At 38.9% G+C, this 18,769-nt stretch overlaps 2 protein-coding genes across 3 annotated transcripts; one reads left to right on the forward strand and one right to left on the reverse strand.

The window, feature by feature from the left end:
* The first annotated feature begins 44 nt into the window (after window positions 1-44).
* Window positions 45-14,530, forward strand: LOC110982989 (uncharacterized). 2 transcript variants are annotated; one of them, XM_022241820.2, is made up of 6 exons: window positions 45-224; window positions 7,630-7,842; window positions 8,115-8,186; window positions 8,505-8,744; window positions 10,821-10,879; window positions 12,237-14,530. In XM_022241820.2, exons 2-5 carry the CDS (start codon window positions 7,663-7,665, stop codon window positions 10,875-10,877), a joined length of 549 nt encoding a protein of 182 aa, XP_022097512.1. In that variant the 5' UTR covers window positions 45-224; window positions 7,630-7,662; the 3' UTR covers window positions 10,878-10,879; window positions 12,237-14,530. The 2 variants fall into 2 exon arrangements, with proteins under 2 accessions (XP_022097512.1, XP_022097513.1); XM_022241821.2 differs by lacking the exon at window positions 10,821-10,879 and having other exon boundaries at window positions 47-224.
* Window positions 14,531-16,485: 1,955 nt separating this feature from the next.
* Window positions 16,486-18,235, reverse strand: LOC110982987 (uncharacterized). The gene has a single exon (XM_022241819.2). The coding sequence runs from the start codon at window positions 18,172-18,174 to the stop codon at window positions 16,765-16,767; it is 1,410 nt and encodes a 469-aa protein (XP_022097511.2). The 5' UTR covers window positions 18,175-18,235; the 3' UTR covers window positions 16,486-16,764.
* Between the last annotated feature and the right edge of the window lie 534 nt (window positions 18,236-18,769).

The raw sequence follows: 18,769 nt of genomic DNA on the forward strand, positions 1-18,769 counted from the left end.
CCGCCAGAACACCATTCACCCACTGATCTCTTATTTTACCTAACAATGCAGTGTACATGTACATGTACATGTACATATACACACACTCACGAGGCCGCCTACGTGTGCATGTACGCGCAGATACTGGGACGGTTCAGACTATTGTGAGGTTACATTTGTGGATTGGTGGCTAGTCTTGAGGAATCGTGTGATCGAGAAACTACTGTTCAGCAAAGCTTTCTTCGGTAAGTAGAACCTGACGATTCTAACTCTTTCGTGAACTTTAAACTTAATTAGAATGCTCTGTAAGAGGAAATAAGACCTGTGGAGTGGCATTTATTTTACAAATGAATGGTCGTAAGGGGTCAGCATGGTGAGGGGTCCGAAAGGTCAGGTAATATATACTTGGCATGGCACCAAACTTGGGCTATATCTTGGATTTTGTTACCCAGTCTAGAACTTATTTTTTGCTATTATGGAGATAAGACATGTAGTGTAAAGCATGAGTAGAGTCAGGTTTTTCAATTTTTTAAGTGGTTCAAATGGCAGACAGGAACAGTACGTGTGACTGGGATGATTGGCCGCGCGAAAGGGCTTGTCTCCAACCGTGTAACTCAATTTGAACACAGCTCTGCCGTTTCGCAACTACTAGATACACCTGTACATGTACAGTACATGTAATATGTATAGGTGCCTGTAGTCGCCTGCCTGTGCTGCTTCGTGTGCCAGCAGTGGAACGACGATACTGTCGAACCTTGTTATAAAAGAACAGGCTATTCTTACTTTGAAGATTGCCTTCTGTCAAGAACCTTGTATATCAGGAATAAAAACAACGAAGGACAAAGGACCAGCACCTAAAAATGTCTTTGTTAAAGTAGAATATTTTATCAGTGCTCCTATTGCGTGAGTAAAGAAGTTCGGCTATACATGTACATGTACATGCACGTTGAGAAAAAGTGTACCCTCGTCTTTCACGGTACACAAACATCACTGGAATCGACAAAACCTTTTAAGTATTGCAATTTGAATTAAAAAGTCTCTTGATGTCATTGTTTTCCTGACATACACGTAATTGTGACTGAACATCCCTTAGCAGTGAATTTCGTCTGAACGTGATTTCAGAAGTGAATCATTAGAACCTGGTTTTAAAAACTTAAGAAAGCTACATGTACCTCTGGCATGTACCTCTGGCATGTACCTCTGGCATAGAAAAGGAAAAGATTTTATTCTATAATAATACAGGACTTTATATTGATGTTAGGAAAGTTTCAAGTGTTCTTGTGTTTGTTTTTGTGGAATCACTGAAGACTAAAATATGTTTGTGAAAGAGAGACTTTTTGAAACCTGTGTGAGACGTGACAAACATATGTCGGAAGTGACACAAAATAGAACAATAACACATTGCTGGTACATGTACACATCTGACCGAGGTCAAAGAAAAGAGGCCACACGGAGACGGTACCATTATTTTGCAGAACTCCAGAGTATTATATTGAATATAGATTCATTCATTGAATAAGTTTTCTGGGAAGGAAATCTTGGTTTAATAAGGGAAGAGGCTCTGCCATATCTTTTAACATTTGTGTTTAAGCAATATTTCAACTGTATTTCAGATGTAGATTTTTTTTAGAATGTTGCAAGGTTTATAACTTTAACCACTACCAGCCGGTTAAAGTGCCCTTTTCCGTCGATCTTATCATTTGTTTCTAACGCCATCATGCGTCAGTATTTCCTTGTGGAGAAAACAAGGATATAAAAAGAAACTTGTTGGCCTTTTGGGCAGTGTACTATTTGCAGTCTCTTGAACCCGTTGTTTTCAATGTACCTCCATGTGTAAACATGTTCGTCATGATTCGATTAATGGTTCAGTGATTTCTGACTGCGCTAAGCTCAACCCTGCTTTATTAGAGTTAATGCATTTACATACATCGTCTCTGTACATGGCACATCAATCCGAGTTATGGTTTGGTAATTACTGACTTCACGCTAACCCCAGCATTATGTACTTGTAAATGGATGCACTGTTCGATTGGCATAAGGCGCTTTAAATCCTATAATGTATTTTGTACATGATGGTCACTGCAGTCAGATGGGATTCTCAGTTAAGTCTTTTGTTGAAATTAGCGGGCGCCAGAGAAAGACCTGATTAGAGTATGGGCTTGATAAATGATTGGAAGAATTCAAATTTGAAAATAAATTGCGAGGGGGTTAAGTTTCTTCGTAAAACACGTACATGTAGTTTTCAAACAAATTTGTGTTATCTGAAAGACGCGTACAGATAGTTAACTTAGTCGTTCTAATGTTGTTTTGCTTGAGTGCGCGCATTTGTAGAGATTCACGTCTGCTGTGCTCTAATTGTTTTCAGTGTGAATATCGGTGAAAATAGCCTGCAACCTTGAGACATTCTTGTGTGCAGAGTTACTTCTGTAGTGACAATTGCATCTGGTTGTCAGCGAAATAGGTGGACGTCACGTTGTATGATTAAGTTAAATGTCCAGAAGTTGTCAGTCTTGGTGTCAAGATATCCTGCAAGTAGGAGTCATGCATGCAGTTCTTTGAATTTCATGTGTAGGTGCATGTATTTTAGATTTGTTTGGTGCGTTCATCACCCAGCCTTCACTCGAGCTTGTAGAATTCCCTTTGTAAAATCCTCAAAACACAAAAGTAATGTAAACAGTGCCCATGCAATGACAATGTATATGTACTTGTAAGCCTACACGTACTGTGTACATTGCGTCAGCAGTCTGAACGCAATTGTTGTACATTTGGTTTGGGGCAGTTGGGTGTGGTGCCTCATAATTCAAGCAATGGTGGGTGATTTCGATGCAAAAGAGTTTCTATGACTCGTAGTAATGACACAAATTTTCCAAGACAAGGCATTGCGGCGTAGATCAGCCCCACTCCCAGAAAAAAGAGGAAAAGATTACCAGCCTCGTGAAAATGATGGTTCACAAAGGGTGCCTATAGTGGGTGGTATGGCAAATAAAGGGGTACTCTTTGTTACACGTTTGTACTGAGTCTATTAAGAATTGTTGGTGAAAATTTAAAGCCGATTCCGCATCAAAGACTACCCACAGTGCTGTCGTTTGATAATTACAGCCTTTTGATATTAGCCAGCCGTATTTCATGGACATTGCGAAACGGGCAATGATTATGAAGTGGAAATAAAATCTGTGAGATGGCTTTTAAAGGGTAATAGGAATTTTAGTGCATTTTTCTGGTATAGAACATGATACAAAGAGTGATACTTCGTGCAAGTTATTGATTTTTTCCGAGATATGAAGGCAATACTTGATTTTGAAAAAGTTACGACCAGGCCCGCCGTCCCGCACATTTTGGGCTTCAAAAAAGATTCACTTTTTAAGTCCTACGCAAAGCCAGGCACACCTGTTCCCACGGTGGCGTCGTCTTGGTGGCCTTGACATCCACAAAACAAGGGGTCAAACAACTATCGTGTCCATGTGGAATTGAGCGTCCTTTCTACACGGGTCACCCACATGGCCTGGGTCAACCTGCATCTTCACTGATCACGCACACACACGAATTTTTACACATACTGTACATGTACATGTGTACAACGTACAGTACATGTACATGTACAGTACATGTACGCGCATGTACATGTACAGGGGGTGCCTTGCCTACCTCATTGGGACTTCCATTCGACACTAACCTTCTTACACCCCACGCAGAAGCATTAAAATGTCACAAGTTACGCCATATTTATTGGAGTGGGATTAAGTCTGAATTTCAAGATGTCTGATGCCTGGCTGCTAGAGGCACGATCTATGACTAGCACTTGTATGAGTAATCACTTGGGATGGTTATTATAGATCAAGTATACTCAACCTTGTCCATATAGGAATAGAAACCTACAAACATATCAGTCATTTCTTTTTTAGCCACAATATATTCACCTTCCACCCTGCGTGACCTGTCAATCTGTGTAATATATCGCACGTAAACCCATACACAAATTAGCGTTCTGGATAGAAAAAGAAAACGTTTGAAGGATCTGTCCATTTTTTTCGACTGAGAGTTTTCACCTTGGGTATTATCAACAGTGGTTCGGATGAAGTACCACTTCATCTATCTTATCATTACGGCAGCAGTCGATACAAAGCTCAATAAAATTATAAAAGCTACCAAGGCCGTGTGTCAATCTACCATTTTGTGGCTAGACATGCATAAGCCTTTAGTTTTTGGCCCAGATAGTAGAAAACATTTAACTCTACGCAAGCGAAATGTTAAAATATTTGATATATTTTCCACACCATGATAATGGATCTCTAAAATTACACATCAACAAAACTAATGAACTATTATGAGCGCGTTCAACATCGATGCAGTTTTTTAATTTTGCTTTTACATGTACCTTTACATCGGATAACATTTTAATATTTCCTTTAATATGAGCACAACACATTTGACATATCAATGCATAGCCATCTATGCTACTGACTCATTTTATGTCATTTTCAGAGTTTCAGAAAAAATAGGAACGATTTGTTTGTTTTTTTCCTCATGACACCGTGTGATTTGCGCTTGTTAGCCGTTACCTTTGGCCTTTCCTATGGGCCATTGTTCTTCTGGAAAGGTAAAAGTACAGATTCTGTTTTTAAATGACCCCAGACTATTATATTTTAACCCGAAGGTTTCATGGTTTCTGGCTTCCTTGTATGAAGCTTTGACAATCAACTGCAGTGCTGATGGAAAGCTGTTGAATCGGCACACTGAAAGCCTGTGGTAGTGTGGGCCACAAAAATTTAGCTTAGAAATGCTTTTGTGTTTGCTGTGAAATAAGCGCGATATTGTTGTTAAGATCTGTCCAATGAATTCTTTCGGTTCACAGCTGGGTTAAAGGAGTGGTATAGGTCCAGGCATTTAAACAAATGGCAGTGTGTAGTACCTTTAAGCCAAACTATATACAGCGTTGTATATATAATATACAAGGGGACGAATTGCCTTCACGCCCCTGTAAGTTAATCACATACTTACAAAATCACCCCCAAAAGGCGAAAACTACTCTAAAAGAGTCAAATAACTCCAAAAGATGAGCCATAATGAGAGACAATTCTTTCCGAGTTGACCCTTAAATGGGTCCTTGAAAGTTGTAGTGGTTTTCGCTTTTTTTGGAATTAATTTTTAACTCCTTTGCATTTAGAAAGTACAGGTATAGGCTACCCAACCCTAGTCATTTCACCCCATTTCTCTTAAAAGTGCCCTCTTACAAAGAAAGCTTTAAGTATCATGACAAACAACATAATTACACCATATGAATGGTACGTTGGGTGTGTTTAGAATTCTGTTTTTAATCACCCTCAAATCTGTCATTGTAAGCGATGTTTATATTTCTTTTCAAAAGCTCGCCCGAGGAAAAAAATTGTGACCCCTTCAGGTCAAATATTTGAATAAAAGCTTTTGGCTGCGATATGGTTATTATTGGATGGTGGCCCTGGGGGACATCCCAACCGTCAATATTGACGTCAATATTTGGCGACCGAATTTCAGACCATCTTCGGTCGCGAATTTATCGTCAATATTCACGACCAAATTCACGACTTGGTCTTTAGTCGCAAATATTGACGCCAATATTCACGATGCTGGAAAAAATTCGAGGCAATATTTGCGACTGGAGATACGAGTCGTGAATTTGGTCGCAAATATTGGTGTCAGTATTCGCGACAGAAGAGTGAATCGTGGATTCGGACTCAAATATTGACGTCAATATTGACGATTGGTGATGTCCCTCCAGGGCTACCATATCATTTAGATAAGGTTGCTTGAACACATCAAAGTATTATCGTGCTTTTGTCCAGAGAACTAGGTTGCATATGTGATCCTCATGAGCACATTAAGTGCACCAACGTTTTTAAGACGCAGTAGAACACTTTTGTTTGTCCTTGTTTAAAACATTATTGGCATGTTTTTTGTTAAATGCTCAGGTAATTAGTCATATCAACACTGAAACAACATATCGACTTTTTAAGCTGAATCACGAGTGTAAAATCCACCAATTAGATTTCCCGTTTTCCCATGCAGAAGCGAGCACTTGAATTTTCAACTCATTCCCTGACGGGTCATTCGTTTAGGCCTAAAGGCTTACAGACAGATTGTAACCAGGTGATGAAAAGACCTGGTTGCGATAATTTGTTTTCAAACCAGTACGTTGGAAATCAGGAATGGGCTAATTATCATGGCATTTAACGGACTCTTACCTCTAGGTGCATAAATATTCAAAGGTAGATTTTTTTATGTATACGTAGATGGGTGTGTTTCAATAAATGGCATGCAAATGCTGGTATCCCAGTTAAAGTGGTTCTCAGCAGTCTCCCTCTGCATTCCACGTTCTTTGTGATGCGTGAAGGATTTCAATGAATTCAGTAGACTTGCGTATTGTGTTTCGCCGTGGAAATTATGAATCCAACCTTTCTATGCCTTCGGACAGAAAAAGCCCTTTTGGGAAACTTGTCATTGTGTTGGATATACATGTACATATCAAAATGATCGATGTGGGTTTGGAAAAAGCCCACTTCCCAAAGTGAAATGAAATAGAAGTATTTGTAGTTTGACCTGTTAAACCACGCGTCCAGACGTTGTATTGTAGATGCCCATATTTGGACGTAATGCCCGATAGGTATCTTCCTTAAAATGTCGAAATACTTTTGTCAAAAATTCTGAGGCGAAAATGCATGCTTTTGTGCATTAGAGGAATGACGTGTCTTTTGAAAGTAGAGAGGGTCAGAACGAAACAGAGGGGTAGGTTTGGGATTGTGAGCTACGCAGTGGCTGTGAAGGGTCAAAGTTTGTCCAGTATCGTTTGGGAAAACAGGAGATCCTCTTCTGGTTGCATTAAATTTAACAGTTGTTTTCTGATGAGCTTTGGCTTATCTTTCGCTGTCAGTTTCCGGTTCACAAACGTTTCTTGCTTCTACATCATTGCCTCTTGTTCATTACTTTATCAACGAGTCCTAAAGTGCAGAGCCAAATTTGCGATATTAAATGCAGTTTGCCTGAATCTTTCAAAGCAAGAGACAAAACCATATTCGGAGATGATGACCGAGTTTTGGGAAATACATCCACTCTTTCGTCACAGCTAATTGGTTTATTTATAGAGAAAAAATCAATCAGGACTTTTGAAAAATGTCATGTACAACTGTATTTGTGCTGTGTTCTGTATTCGCGGGGATACTTTGCAGGAAGACACTGAGAATGTCAAACGTTTATTTATTCGGATGAAATCTAACAATATAAACATGTATATTCAAAGGAAGGATTTGCGCAGGCAAGATGTTAATTAATTTAGGATTTTTTTGCCCTGCCTGGCGTGCATTATCACGCTGTATACTCAGTGTTTGCCTCTTCGGGCTTGCGAGAAAACCACAAACGTACTCTTAAAAATTATAAATAGATAAATATGTACGTAGTTCTAAAACCAGCCGTCATTAAATATGAAACGTACATGATGACATCGGCAGTGTTAATGGTGAAGCATGTGTGATTTGAAATCTATAGACGTGAGAAGCCTAATCTAACACCCTGCAGCCGGTAAGGTACATATATAGATATATTTATGAATATGAGAGTTATATTCGTAGCATTTTAATCTTAAAACTGATAGATGAAGTTGGATTTTTTTTGTCGTTTCAGTTTGACCGTGAAGAGATTTCCTGAAAAGGCATCATGCAATATTCAACGAAAAAATGTATCCTGACCTACTCGGGTGCCATCATGTTTGCCTTCGGCTTTGGAATTATGTTGGATGGAATATTTTATAGGACAACAGGAGCGACTAGTGGTGCCGTTTTAAATTCTGCAGGAAATGCCGTGGTGAAATCCGTACCGCATTGGTGTGGCTTGTTGGTAAGACTCGACGTTACGATAATCTGTAGATCCCCTCAGTTTATTTCATTTTTGGAAAATTTTCTGTTTACAAGTTCTCTTTATCTGTCAACTGGTTATTTGATCGTTTGAAATAGAAATTCTCACCGAAGTATTTCCACATGTGTGTTCAGATTCAGCCGCACATTTGGACTCCATTCCCCTTTTATCAAATAGGTACATCTGTATTCTGTAGCAAATGACTGCGGCTTCATAATTTAATGCAAACCACACTGTTTACTATTTTTTTTCAGCTCATTCTATTAGGTGCTAGGAACTTCACCTTTGGTATCGCTCAGTGGAAATATGGCGTGAACTGCTGTGGTGTAAGTAAACTTTGTCTCCTCGGTATGCTGTACTCATTTATGTTCCTCACCTATGCACAATTAACGAACTCTAAAATTTATGTTATGTGTAAACATGTTGGACAATTTCTACTTACTAGTTTACACCACTCTGAATGCCATTTTTATGAACCAAGTCTGAGCTTTCAAGACAGATATGCAAGCAAGTATACACGTTTATCATCAAAGCTGCGCGCATTTATAAACAGAACTTCATAAAAGATCAACTGAAGCCTTTGAAAAAGATAAAATTCGAGGATTGACCTTTACTAACTGAATTTACACGTAAACGGTTTACAGGGCGGTGCATGTGAGGTGCTCTTCGTCAACTTGATGGCTTTGATCGTCTCGCTTGCTGCTGTGGGTTTGGCCATTTTGGGCTCGTGGGATGTGCTCAATAATGCTTCAGCTTCGTCCATTGGAAGCGTCCCTGATTTTACTTACCTAATCAGCATCTGGTTCATGAGTTTGATGTGCGCCATTTTGGCTTTGATGTCGATGTGTGCCGGCTGTCTGCCTGTTGGAGAACCACAAGAGGAGGTAGGTAATCCGCTCCAAGCGGAACAAAAGAGGGCGTGTTTTTTTGGTATTCACGGCATAGGCGCGCGTTTATAATGGAGATCAGTGGTGCGTTTGACGGGAAGTACGCGTAGCGAATTTATTCCTTTATGTATGGTCTTTGCGTACACGCATGGAAAACTACTATCCGTCATTTTTTCCCGCTTGGGGGTGCACTTCAACTCGGGGCAGATAATGAAACCAGAAGACAGGTTTAACCATGTAAATGTACATTATACCGGATTGCTGCTCTTTCATATGTCTGTAAAGATCCACATATCGAAGTAGTCATTGTAACATTAGTTTTCTTCCTACGAAAGAGATAGACTCAGGGTGACAGGAAGAAAATGAAAGGCGCATTTCTGAGTTTGCTGATGAATCTTCCATGCATTTATACAAAAAACCCGTTCACAGCTATGTAATATAATTTGCCTCGCTTCCAAAACCGGTCTAATAATTGCAGCGGCATCTATGGTTTCATGCTGGGACCTGTTCATTCATGTACCCGTAGAATACCTCAGTAGTATGATGCCAATAATGAGCCAGTTCGGTGCTGCAAAAAACCAACTTGGTCCAACTTGGTTTAACTTGGTTATTCCCAAATAGCCTCGTTCTGAGCTTTCGCTATTTCGCTGTTGGAATACCGAACTGGTTCACTGTCGACAGAGTCATTAGATATGCTATATCAAACTTTCCACTGAAACATTTTGCAAAACTTAATCCAGGATGAGGTGCACTGGTGGTTACATCGCATGCACTGTACAGTGGAAATGTGATCTTTAGTGTTTGAACCTTGGCTAAGAGAACCCACCAAAATAATACGTTAATGGTTTGCATTTCCTTGGAAGAAAGAATCTTACTTCATTTGCCGTGTTTATGTCGCGAAATTGTGTTTCAAAAGGACGTTTTGCTTTCTTTCAATTTTACTGCTTTCATTCAAGACAAACATTGGTGGACAGATACATGGTTGGTCGGACCCATGAATGCGGTATTGTGTGTGGACGTGTTTAGTGTCAAGAGAAGTTGTATTGCGTTTAAAGCATTTAGTCACTCTTCGTCCTCATCGTCTTCTATTCTTTAACGTAAAATTTCGTCGAAATTTGTCTACGAGGGGATGTGTTTTCTTTCATAGTGTGGGCTAATACCAACAATACAATTGCTTAGATGGGACGTTAGTTAATTTTGGGGCTATTTTATGCAGTCCTTCGACAAATAGTGATACAGTTTACCAACGTCAGATTTTGGGGAAAAGGACGTCAGTTTGGGTCGAAACTGTTCCATCATTAAAACTATCTCTTAGGATTTTTCCAATGTGGACGGATTATTTCATGCTAACATTTTACCGGGCTGTTTTTCCTCCTGAAATGTGCTCCTGTTTGAATTTCTTTGAGGTGAAGGCTTCAACCACTAACACCATCTTCTTAAGACACACATAACCACTCCTCTAACCTCTACAAAGTTGCATTTCGTTTATTTTGTTAATATCCTCAACTCCTACTAACTGATTTCTTCTTGGAACATGAATGTGTGAAAAAATAACATAGCTTGTCGGTGTTTCTATTGATCTCTGTCACTTGTTTAAGCCTTGAGCGTGTTTCATAATTGGCCGGAACAGTTTGCTAGCGCTTCCTGTACACACATGAGCCACATTGCAATACCATGAATGGTGATAGCTATGAACTTATGTATGGCATTTGGATTGCAGTTTGTTGTGATGTCACCGATCTTGTGAGAGAAGAAAAAAATTGAGCTTGATTTACGTAAATAAAGCAAAAACTACTCTGTGGTTCAAGATTAACAAGTTGTTGTCACGTGTAATTTCAAACACGGAAAGACGTTTTCACTTTCACATCCAGACTCTAAAGGGTTGGCTTCATGTGTCTGAAACTGTTATTTGCTAGTTATTACACATTGAAAGTTTTAATAGTGTTATGACCTTTAAACATAAGAATGCGAATGGCTTGTTGCGTCGTGTTTCAGAAAGAAAACACAAACAAATCACGTGTCTCTGAAAAGGCCATGAATGCGAATCTGATGCTCTGATTGTCATTTATGCAGGAAGAGATTGAAATGCAGCAGTACGGCCATGATAACCCCCAGTTCAGCAAGTACTAGAGGTGAGAGGTTAAAGGTCGTAATGTCACCTTAACCCAAACCATCCATACCAAGCACACAATCTACATGGATCATGCCGCTTGCACATGCGCTAGATGCGTTTTTCAACCGACGCCAAAACACCCATGCAAAATTCGGGAGATTGTCGCTATGTTAATTTTTAACTTTTATCAATAAGCCACATCTTATCAAAAACTGCAATAAAAAAACCCACAATCCAACAAAACAACTTGTCTATTCTAACATCTGTTTACTCACATGGTATTCGATTCTATTTTAATCTAGCTACATTCTTTTTTGACTAACATCTTCATTTCTGACCAACATGGCTAGGGCATATTAGGCAGAATGAGCGAGAAAAAACAAAAACACTCTATGCTGTATCAAAAAACAGATATATCACTGCAGCACCTGGTAAAAGCAGTCAGTTACTTCCTAACACATGTTAGGGAAAAGCGCCTAATATTCTGTAAATATGAACATCTCATTCGGATTGTCGCTGCTTGGACTTTGTTCAGGAGGAAGCGAAAAATCGCAACATTGTTGAACTCATTTGAAAGCCTTGTGGAACTTTTTTTCCCAAGGGCTTACTGCTTATTTGATCCCACTGGGTAATAGATCACATTACCCATAATTCATTGCTTTCGCCGTTTTTGAAATGCTGTTTTGGAAGGGCGCTGATATCCACGTTAGCCAACGAAGGTGCGCACTAGTTCCCAATATGCCTATAGAATTTGTTTAAAGAATCAGTCTCAACTCATAAAAAAACAAATCGGATTTTGAAAGAGTGGTTACGTAGCTAAATAGATTTTATGTAGGCTTGTATGGGAACATCAGTGGCGTTGGGGCGATGAGTAGCTTGCCGCGTTCAGCAGTCGTAGCCGTGGATAGTATAGGCCCACCTCTCTCGGACAAAGCTAGAAAGATGATAAAAAAGATCTCCGGAAGTGCATGACGGCAGAGTGAGCAATGTGTGGTGATTTTTTTTACGATCCAGTTCGTTACCCTGAAAAAGTGTGGTCATTCGAGAAGAAAGCACGCGCACGAGTCTGCGTAGGGCCGAGCTGGTTGGGTAAACTGCGCGCGCACGTGCTGCTGTTCCCGAATTACCGCGGACGTGCTTCATTGGCGCGTGAGCTTTTGGAATACTGATGGCTCCTTTTGGAATACTTGTACACTTTATATTCATTTTTAAAATACGCATACTACTTTATTCAGCCTACCCAAACAGGCACTCTTGAGGAGGATGTGAAGGTTCTCTTTTGTTTTGTGTCAGACTGTCGTAGCCCAAAGATCTGAGTTTCCTTGTCGTAAAGTTTGAAATTTGCATTCATTCGATAGATTTTTTTTGTTTTTCAGATTGTTGAGGACTACTAAGCATCTTTAATTGATAGGCTACCACTGCTGTCGAAGTTGCAAAATGATCACTATGTATTGTTACACCCTAAACATTATGCACATTATCATCGAGGTAGATTTTTAGTATCTTCAGGTTAAGACATTACAATTGTTACTCTGACATGTTTCTCTAAAAGATTTTTTCCCTCCTTCTGAAGCGAAGATGATGTTTTACGAAGAGAAAAAAGTTGAATAACGATTATGCCGAATAAAGCAGAACTTTGTTTGAAATGTTAGAGCCAAGTTTTAAAATCGTTTTAGCTACTGAGGAAAGTTTTGTACATGTACAGCAAGTTTGCTCACTATACATGCACATAATTTTCATTTGGGTTTATCATTTATAAAAATGTATTCAAATTGAATTATTATGAGTGATACAATGGTACTCTGTATATATCGTTTCCAAACTGCATTTAAATATCTTTTTAATCATTTCATATTAGTTGCGGTACTCATCACTATGTATATGTTCATTTGTGAAGGGAATAGTTTTACTTTTCTTCGGTGAATAGTTTGTTTCTGATGTTTTTATCTTCAACAAAAATGCTTTTCGATTCGAAAGTACTGGGTTCATTGTGTTATGATTACGATGTTGGTAGATACTTTCTCTTTATTTTTATTGGATATTGGTTTGTATACTAGTGATTTATATTTATCGTGTAGCATTTCAAATGGTTTTAAAATTCACAACCAAACAATTTGTGAATGGTATCCTTTCTCTGACCATCACAAACGACACAGAATCAGCAAGGGGAGATTCAACAGGGAGCTCGATCTTTTGTCCAAACTAAAACACGATGTTCTCGTTTAGTCAAAGCTGAATAATAATGTGAATAATGTTTTTGTGTTGGAGACAGCGCATACGATACTGACTGAGCCACAACCTTCTCAAATGTTTCTTTGATTTCTTCAAACTACAGTCTGGTTTCAGTCTTCGAAACTATTTTTTGCTGAATCGATTGATTCAGTTGATCAATTGATCACACCAGCGACCATTAAGAAATCGATTTTTGGAACATTCGCAAAAACTCTTGGAAACAGCAGATCAAAGAGATACCCATGATTACATTTGGGCGATTTGTGCGTACGTGTACTTCATAATTTCGTAATTCCTCTTGACGATCCTTTACGGGTCACATTGCCTTAATTTCTGCCAATATGCGAATTGCAACAAAGTTTCTTCATCGGTTATGGCTTAGTACTTTTAAGGTTTGTTTTATCTTAATTTCGAACTTGTCTTACAAAGGGAAACGATAACTTAATACTTATGTAATGTATACACGCGAGAAATGCTTCGTACTTGTTTCCTTTAGCTTTATTGATTTTTAAATTAACTGTAAGCGAATACACTTGGTATATACTTCAGGGTCCTTAAGAGTTCAAATTTCATCGCTGATGATTTTATTTCATAATTTCAGTTCATGTTGATAAAAAGTTAATTGCTTTCAAAACTGTATGTTTTGCTAATGGTCTCTTGAAATATTGGTGATTGTTAAAAAAGCCTAGCTTGTCAAAGTCAGAGCTTTTTTTGTGCACAAGTTCTAGAATGTCATCTACACAGTTATACACAGCCTGTAAACCTTTGTAAATTATGCATCTGAATTGATCATGAAACAGTTCTACGTTCTAACGCACTTTATAATATTACCTTTTTGTCAATGTACAAGCCATAAGCATCAATGTATTTTTGGAAAGAATATTTAATTTTGAACTTATGTTTCCAAATGCATCGACGTGTGAGCATAGTTATTAACTTGTGGAGAGCGTACATCGTTTGTATCCACTGAGGGTATTGATATTTAATATTAGTGACAAGGAGTCTACTTGTGTGTATTATGGAGGAAAATAGAGACCTGTCCTTACAGTAAAGAGATCAGTGGAGGCGCTCTGTTCATTTGATTACAACGCTGAACGAAATTTCTAAACTTAAAAGGAAGATATTTTTGGAATCCTTGGAAACTTCTTAAATGACCTCACGGATTAATGTATTTGACTAGTGAGACTCGCGGAAAAAATACAAGTGTTGACACTGACGGTTCTCTTTTGTCGCATTGCGATCAAAGAGCCCTGATAAAAAATAAACGGAAACACTCGATGTTTAGAAAGATTCCAAGAACAAACATCTGCTACTATCCGAACACCATTTGTAACAATTCCACTGTAGTTTTCATCAACTTGATGTATTTAGGCCAATATATATGTGTGTATCAGTATTGTTAAGTCACCAATTAAAATTTCCTTTAATAATTAACAAACGTGGGTTATAAAGAGCATTTTGTTGGTTGGTTTAGAACTCTGAAAACTGAGATATTGGATCTTTTAGGACAAGAAAATCTTTATAGGCTGATAACTTCAATTTTCCCCTGCTGGGGTGTTTGAAGCCTAGAACAGGACAGTGGCATCAATGATATACGTGAACGGAACCCCGCCCAAGACCAGTGTCCTTTCTGCCCCGACCTAGTCAAATGCATCATGAACTGAGCAAGATATTGGACGGAGAGCACCCCCCACCTTTGTGTTGGTCATTGTTTGATCGGAATATCAGGAATTCTTGACAGACATTTAGGGGGACATGTTAGGTAACAATAGTCTAGAGTGATTAGACGTGGGGGGATCCCTCCCCATTATCTTGCTGGGTATAAAATACACGCATCACTTTCGCACCTGCTACATGCAAATGGGTTTATTTCTAGTAATTTACTTCGAAATATTACTCGTCAATCAGGCTTTTCCCAGTACGTGTATTATCAATATGCAGCTCTTCAAAGTTTCAACCTTTCCTGTGTGGAAAGTAAAGTTTCAAACATCTAGTCTCGTATCAGACAAGTCCTGGCTCTTTTACGCCTCGACAATGTTTTATTTCCCTTTGACATATTTGTGTTCAGGGAATGCACATGTAGGCCTACATGCATAGTTTGCCCATGAGTCACTGGTTGGCCTTGATTGATTTAGGGTCAAACAATGAGGAAACTGGAGGATTTCCTGACTATGGTTTCCACGGATAGCTGGGATCTTTACAGTGACATGACCATTATAGTAATTAGCAGTCGTCATGATATACAACCATCACAGTTTTGTTCTCCTTGATCATTTCCAAAGAGAAACATTTCACAATCCTGTGGCATATACATATAATTGTAAAATCCAAGGGTTTAACTTCTAAACGTAAATTAAATGCAAATCTGTAAAAGTCTTTAAACATTTTGATACTTTTATAAATAAATACATATATGACATGTTTATATGCTGGACACACTATTTCATTTTATAAACGCAACGTATGTTTATGATTAATAAGTTATGTGGATGTGTTTAAAATATTTAAGGTTTTTAAACACTTTTTACTTATTAACCCGTTTGTGTGTACAGACTGTAACACGTTTAAACATTTTGACACGTCTATAAAGGGTGCAGTGTCCATTAACTGCACATTATTGGTACGTGAAATCATACGTGACGTGAAGAGTGGCAAGCCGACTGCCAGAACTTGACACTGGAAAAAATGGTCGAAATACTGTAGACAGACCTTATTCAAAAAAAAAAATTATCACCCATCCGAGATCCCGAAATATCAATGCACGTTATATGCACGAACCTTTGTACGAAACGAATAAATGCAACTCTACTCAGTCCGATTTTTCTACATTTTCAACTTTCAACGGCCAGCAGGTATGCGGGGGACACGGAAACCGCAGTGCACATGCACGTGCGTGTACATACTGCGCATGTACTGTACTTAGTCGTGTCTTAAACGCTGGACAGTAGAACTGAACGGATTGCCCAAAGGTGGTGTTTATTTTTTTGGTATGATAATCACGTGACAATCCACGCTACATCCATACATTATACGTTATATCAGTTTAAATTAACCACTTGCAACATGAGATTTCCATCTCATCGGTACAAAAAAGTATTGGCGGAAAATAATAGAATTCACGTTTTAAGCCACTATAAATAGGCGCTTACTGTCCTGGTGATGAACACTTAACACGTTCATGTCCAAACGCGCTGCGTGTTCAACTGTTAATTGTATTCATGCTATAAACGCGTCAAACATTCTTGGGTTCACAGTCTACAGTTCGATGCGGTAAAAATGATTACTCAACCTTATTTCAATAAAGACTCCATTGTTCCTGATGAAACTGGTCTTGCTAAATTTAGCGGGAACAAAAAAGGATATAAATGAATATCTCCCAAAGAACGTGAAAAATTCAGAAAAGTGGAGAATGTTTATTTAATGACGATAAAAAAGTTGATCTTTGGGATTAAAATACTCTCGTCAAGGCCCACAACTCTTTTAAAGAAAACTATACAATTAAAGCAGGAATGGTTTTTATCTTTAAAACAATGTGATAAGATACTCGAAACGTAAGTCGAAAGGCTAAAAGGTGATCATGAGATTGATGGTTTTGCAAAAGCGTTTTGTATTTGCCGAAGCTATGGCTTTAGGGTGTTAAATACAAGCAATTAAAACTTATTCTATGATAAACTACGGTTTCCTTTTGCTATAATTCACATATTTTGGATCTTCACGATCTTTGCAGCTAGGTTTAACATTGGATGACATTTCCACTTGAGCATAGTCTTCATCGCTACTGTGTTGATGAACTGCTCCAATGGCTTCTGGTTTTTTCTGGATCGTCTGAAGACTGACGGGCGGTGAATTCAAACGTGTGTATGTTTCATTTTGTTCAACTCTGTTCAGACCTTGGTAGTCGCCATTTTGGTAAACTGTTTGCGTCGTATGTGGCTGCCTGGTTCCTCGACGGCGCACTATGCTGAAGATATTGAACAAAATGGAAATAACAAGTAGACCTGCAAGTACAATTATTGCGGCCAATGTCTTGGTATCGTTACCTGGCAACTGACCAGGCTTAACTGTGATGGAAGCTTGATTGTTTTCTTCTGTAAAATAAATGTCAGGCGCTGACGTTTTCGCCAGAGGACCGCTACCTGACATTGTACTGATGTCAGTGTCGATAACTGGTGCTATGTTCAAAGGACCCACATTGCAATTGCTCCGAAATGATGGAACGTCAGCTTTTCTAACTTCACACCTGAAGACAACGTCCGCCTCGTCAGATGAAAACAAAAGACGGACAGTTAGCTCATTCTGTGTATAACCATTGTTTTGTATTTGGGCCTCAAAGATTAATTCGGTTCCTTCTGGTTGGGACCAGTTGAGGACGACTGTTGGATCACGCGTTTTGAAAGAACATAAGAGTGTAACCACCGTTCCACTTGGAATTTCATCTGGGAGTGGTCGTCCTAAGACATGACAGTATGGTTGGTGATCCGCTGATGTTATGTTGATCTGAGTTGTGGCTTCATCAGTAGCGATTGCAGATCCATTTAGGTTTAAAAGGTGAGATACCTTGCACGTGTAGGTTCCTGCATCGTCTCTTCTAACATCGAGGACGTCCAGATTTACAACGAAAGTGTTGAAATCAGAGCGGTCCACAGCCAAGTCGTATTCTGTCGATTGGTAGGTGGTTCTCCCGCTTATCCTTTCTTTGTTAATAATTTCAATGCCATTATGAAGTACCTGCAGGTTGATGATGGGATCCAGGATGAGGTTTGGAGAGGCGATTATTATCGAACATTCCATACGGGCTGTTGTGCCTTCCTCTATGTCTCCTGGAGGTCCGGTGAATATTACATGTAAAGACAGTAGTCTCTGCGCCAGTGCTTGTGTACCCACCAGCAATACGATCATACATGTTACTGTTAAACCCATCGCTGTCAAACCCATCGGAGTGAGAGTTACCAAAACTGAAGGAGTTGTCTTTGTAAAACAGTGATATTCATCTGTCGATTTCCTTGTGCATTGAACAATCACCCTCAAAACGTACCATAACGTTTGTGTTTGACGCAGAAGCAAGCTGCTGATCACTTTCATTTTAGTTTAAGCAAAACAAGACATTGTTCGAGGGAAATCGGTTACACGACAGGACGTGGTGTAACTTAGACCAGGGTTGACTTCCTCTGGTCAATCCGGTGGCTTGGTTGTACAATCACGCAGTGTATCAATTTCCTTTTTTGGTTTCCTGTGTGTATGTGTTAAATAGTCTTGTTCTTATCTGTCAAAATGTCAGCCCTTTTCTTTCGATAATTAAGCTGATTCATGTCATGGCCGCGACATGAATCGTATGTATGCATGTATAAATTTGGGGACGTTATAACAGGTATTTTACACCAATAAGATGTCAATGTCTATTTTCTACCGTGCAAACATAGTGCGCTTCTTTTAAAACCTACCCTTTGAAATAAGTTCTTCGCAATGAACAGCACTTAAAAATCTGTCTCGCAGCCAGCGCTATAAAATGACAAGTAGTGATGAATTCAATTTTGGCTGGAGGATTACTTTAGGATTACGCAAATATATGACACCACAATGACTTGAAGAGATTGTGAGGATTAACTGAATAGGCATACTATGAAAATAGGAATTTAATTTTAAACTTTCTGTTGTAAACTAAAATATAGAGGTACAT

The sequence above is a fragment of the Acanthaster planci genome, linkage group LG21, assembly GCF_054643075.1.
Source record: "Acanthaster planci isolate LZ-2023a linkage group LG21, COTS_SCS, whole genome shotgun sequence".
NCBI classification, from domain to species: domain Eukaryota; kingdom Metazoa; phylum Echinodermata; class Asteroidea; order Valvatida; family Acanthasteridae; genus Acanthaster; species Acanthaster planci.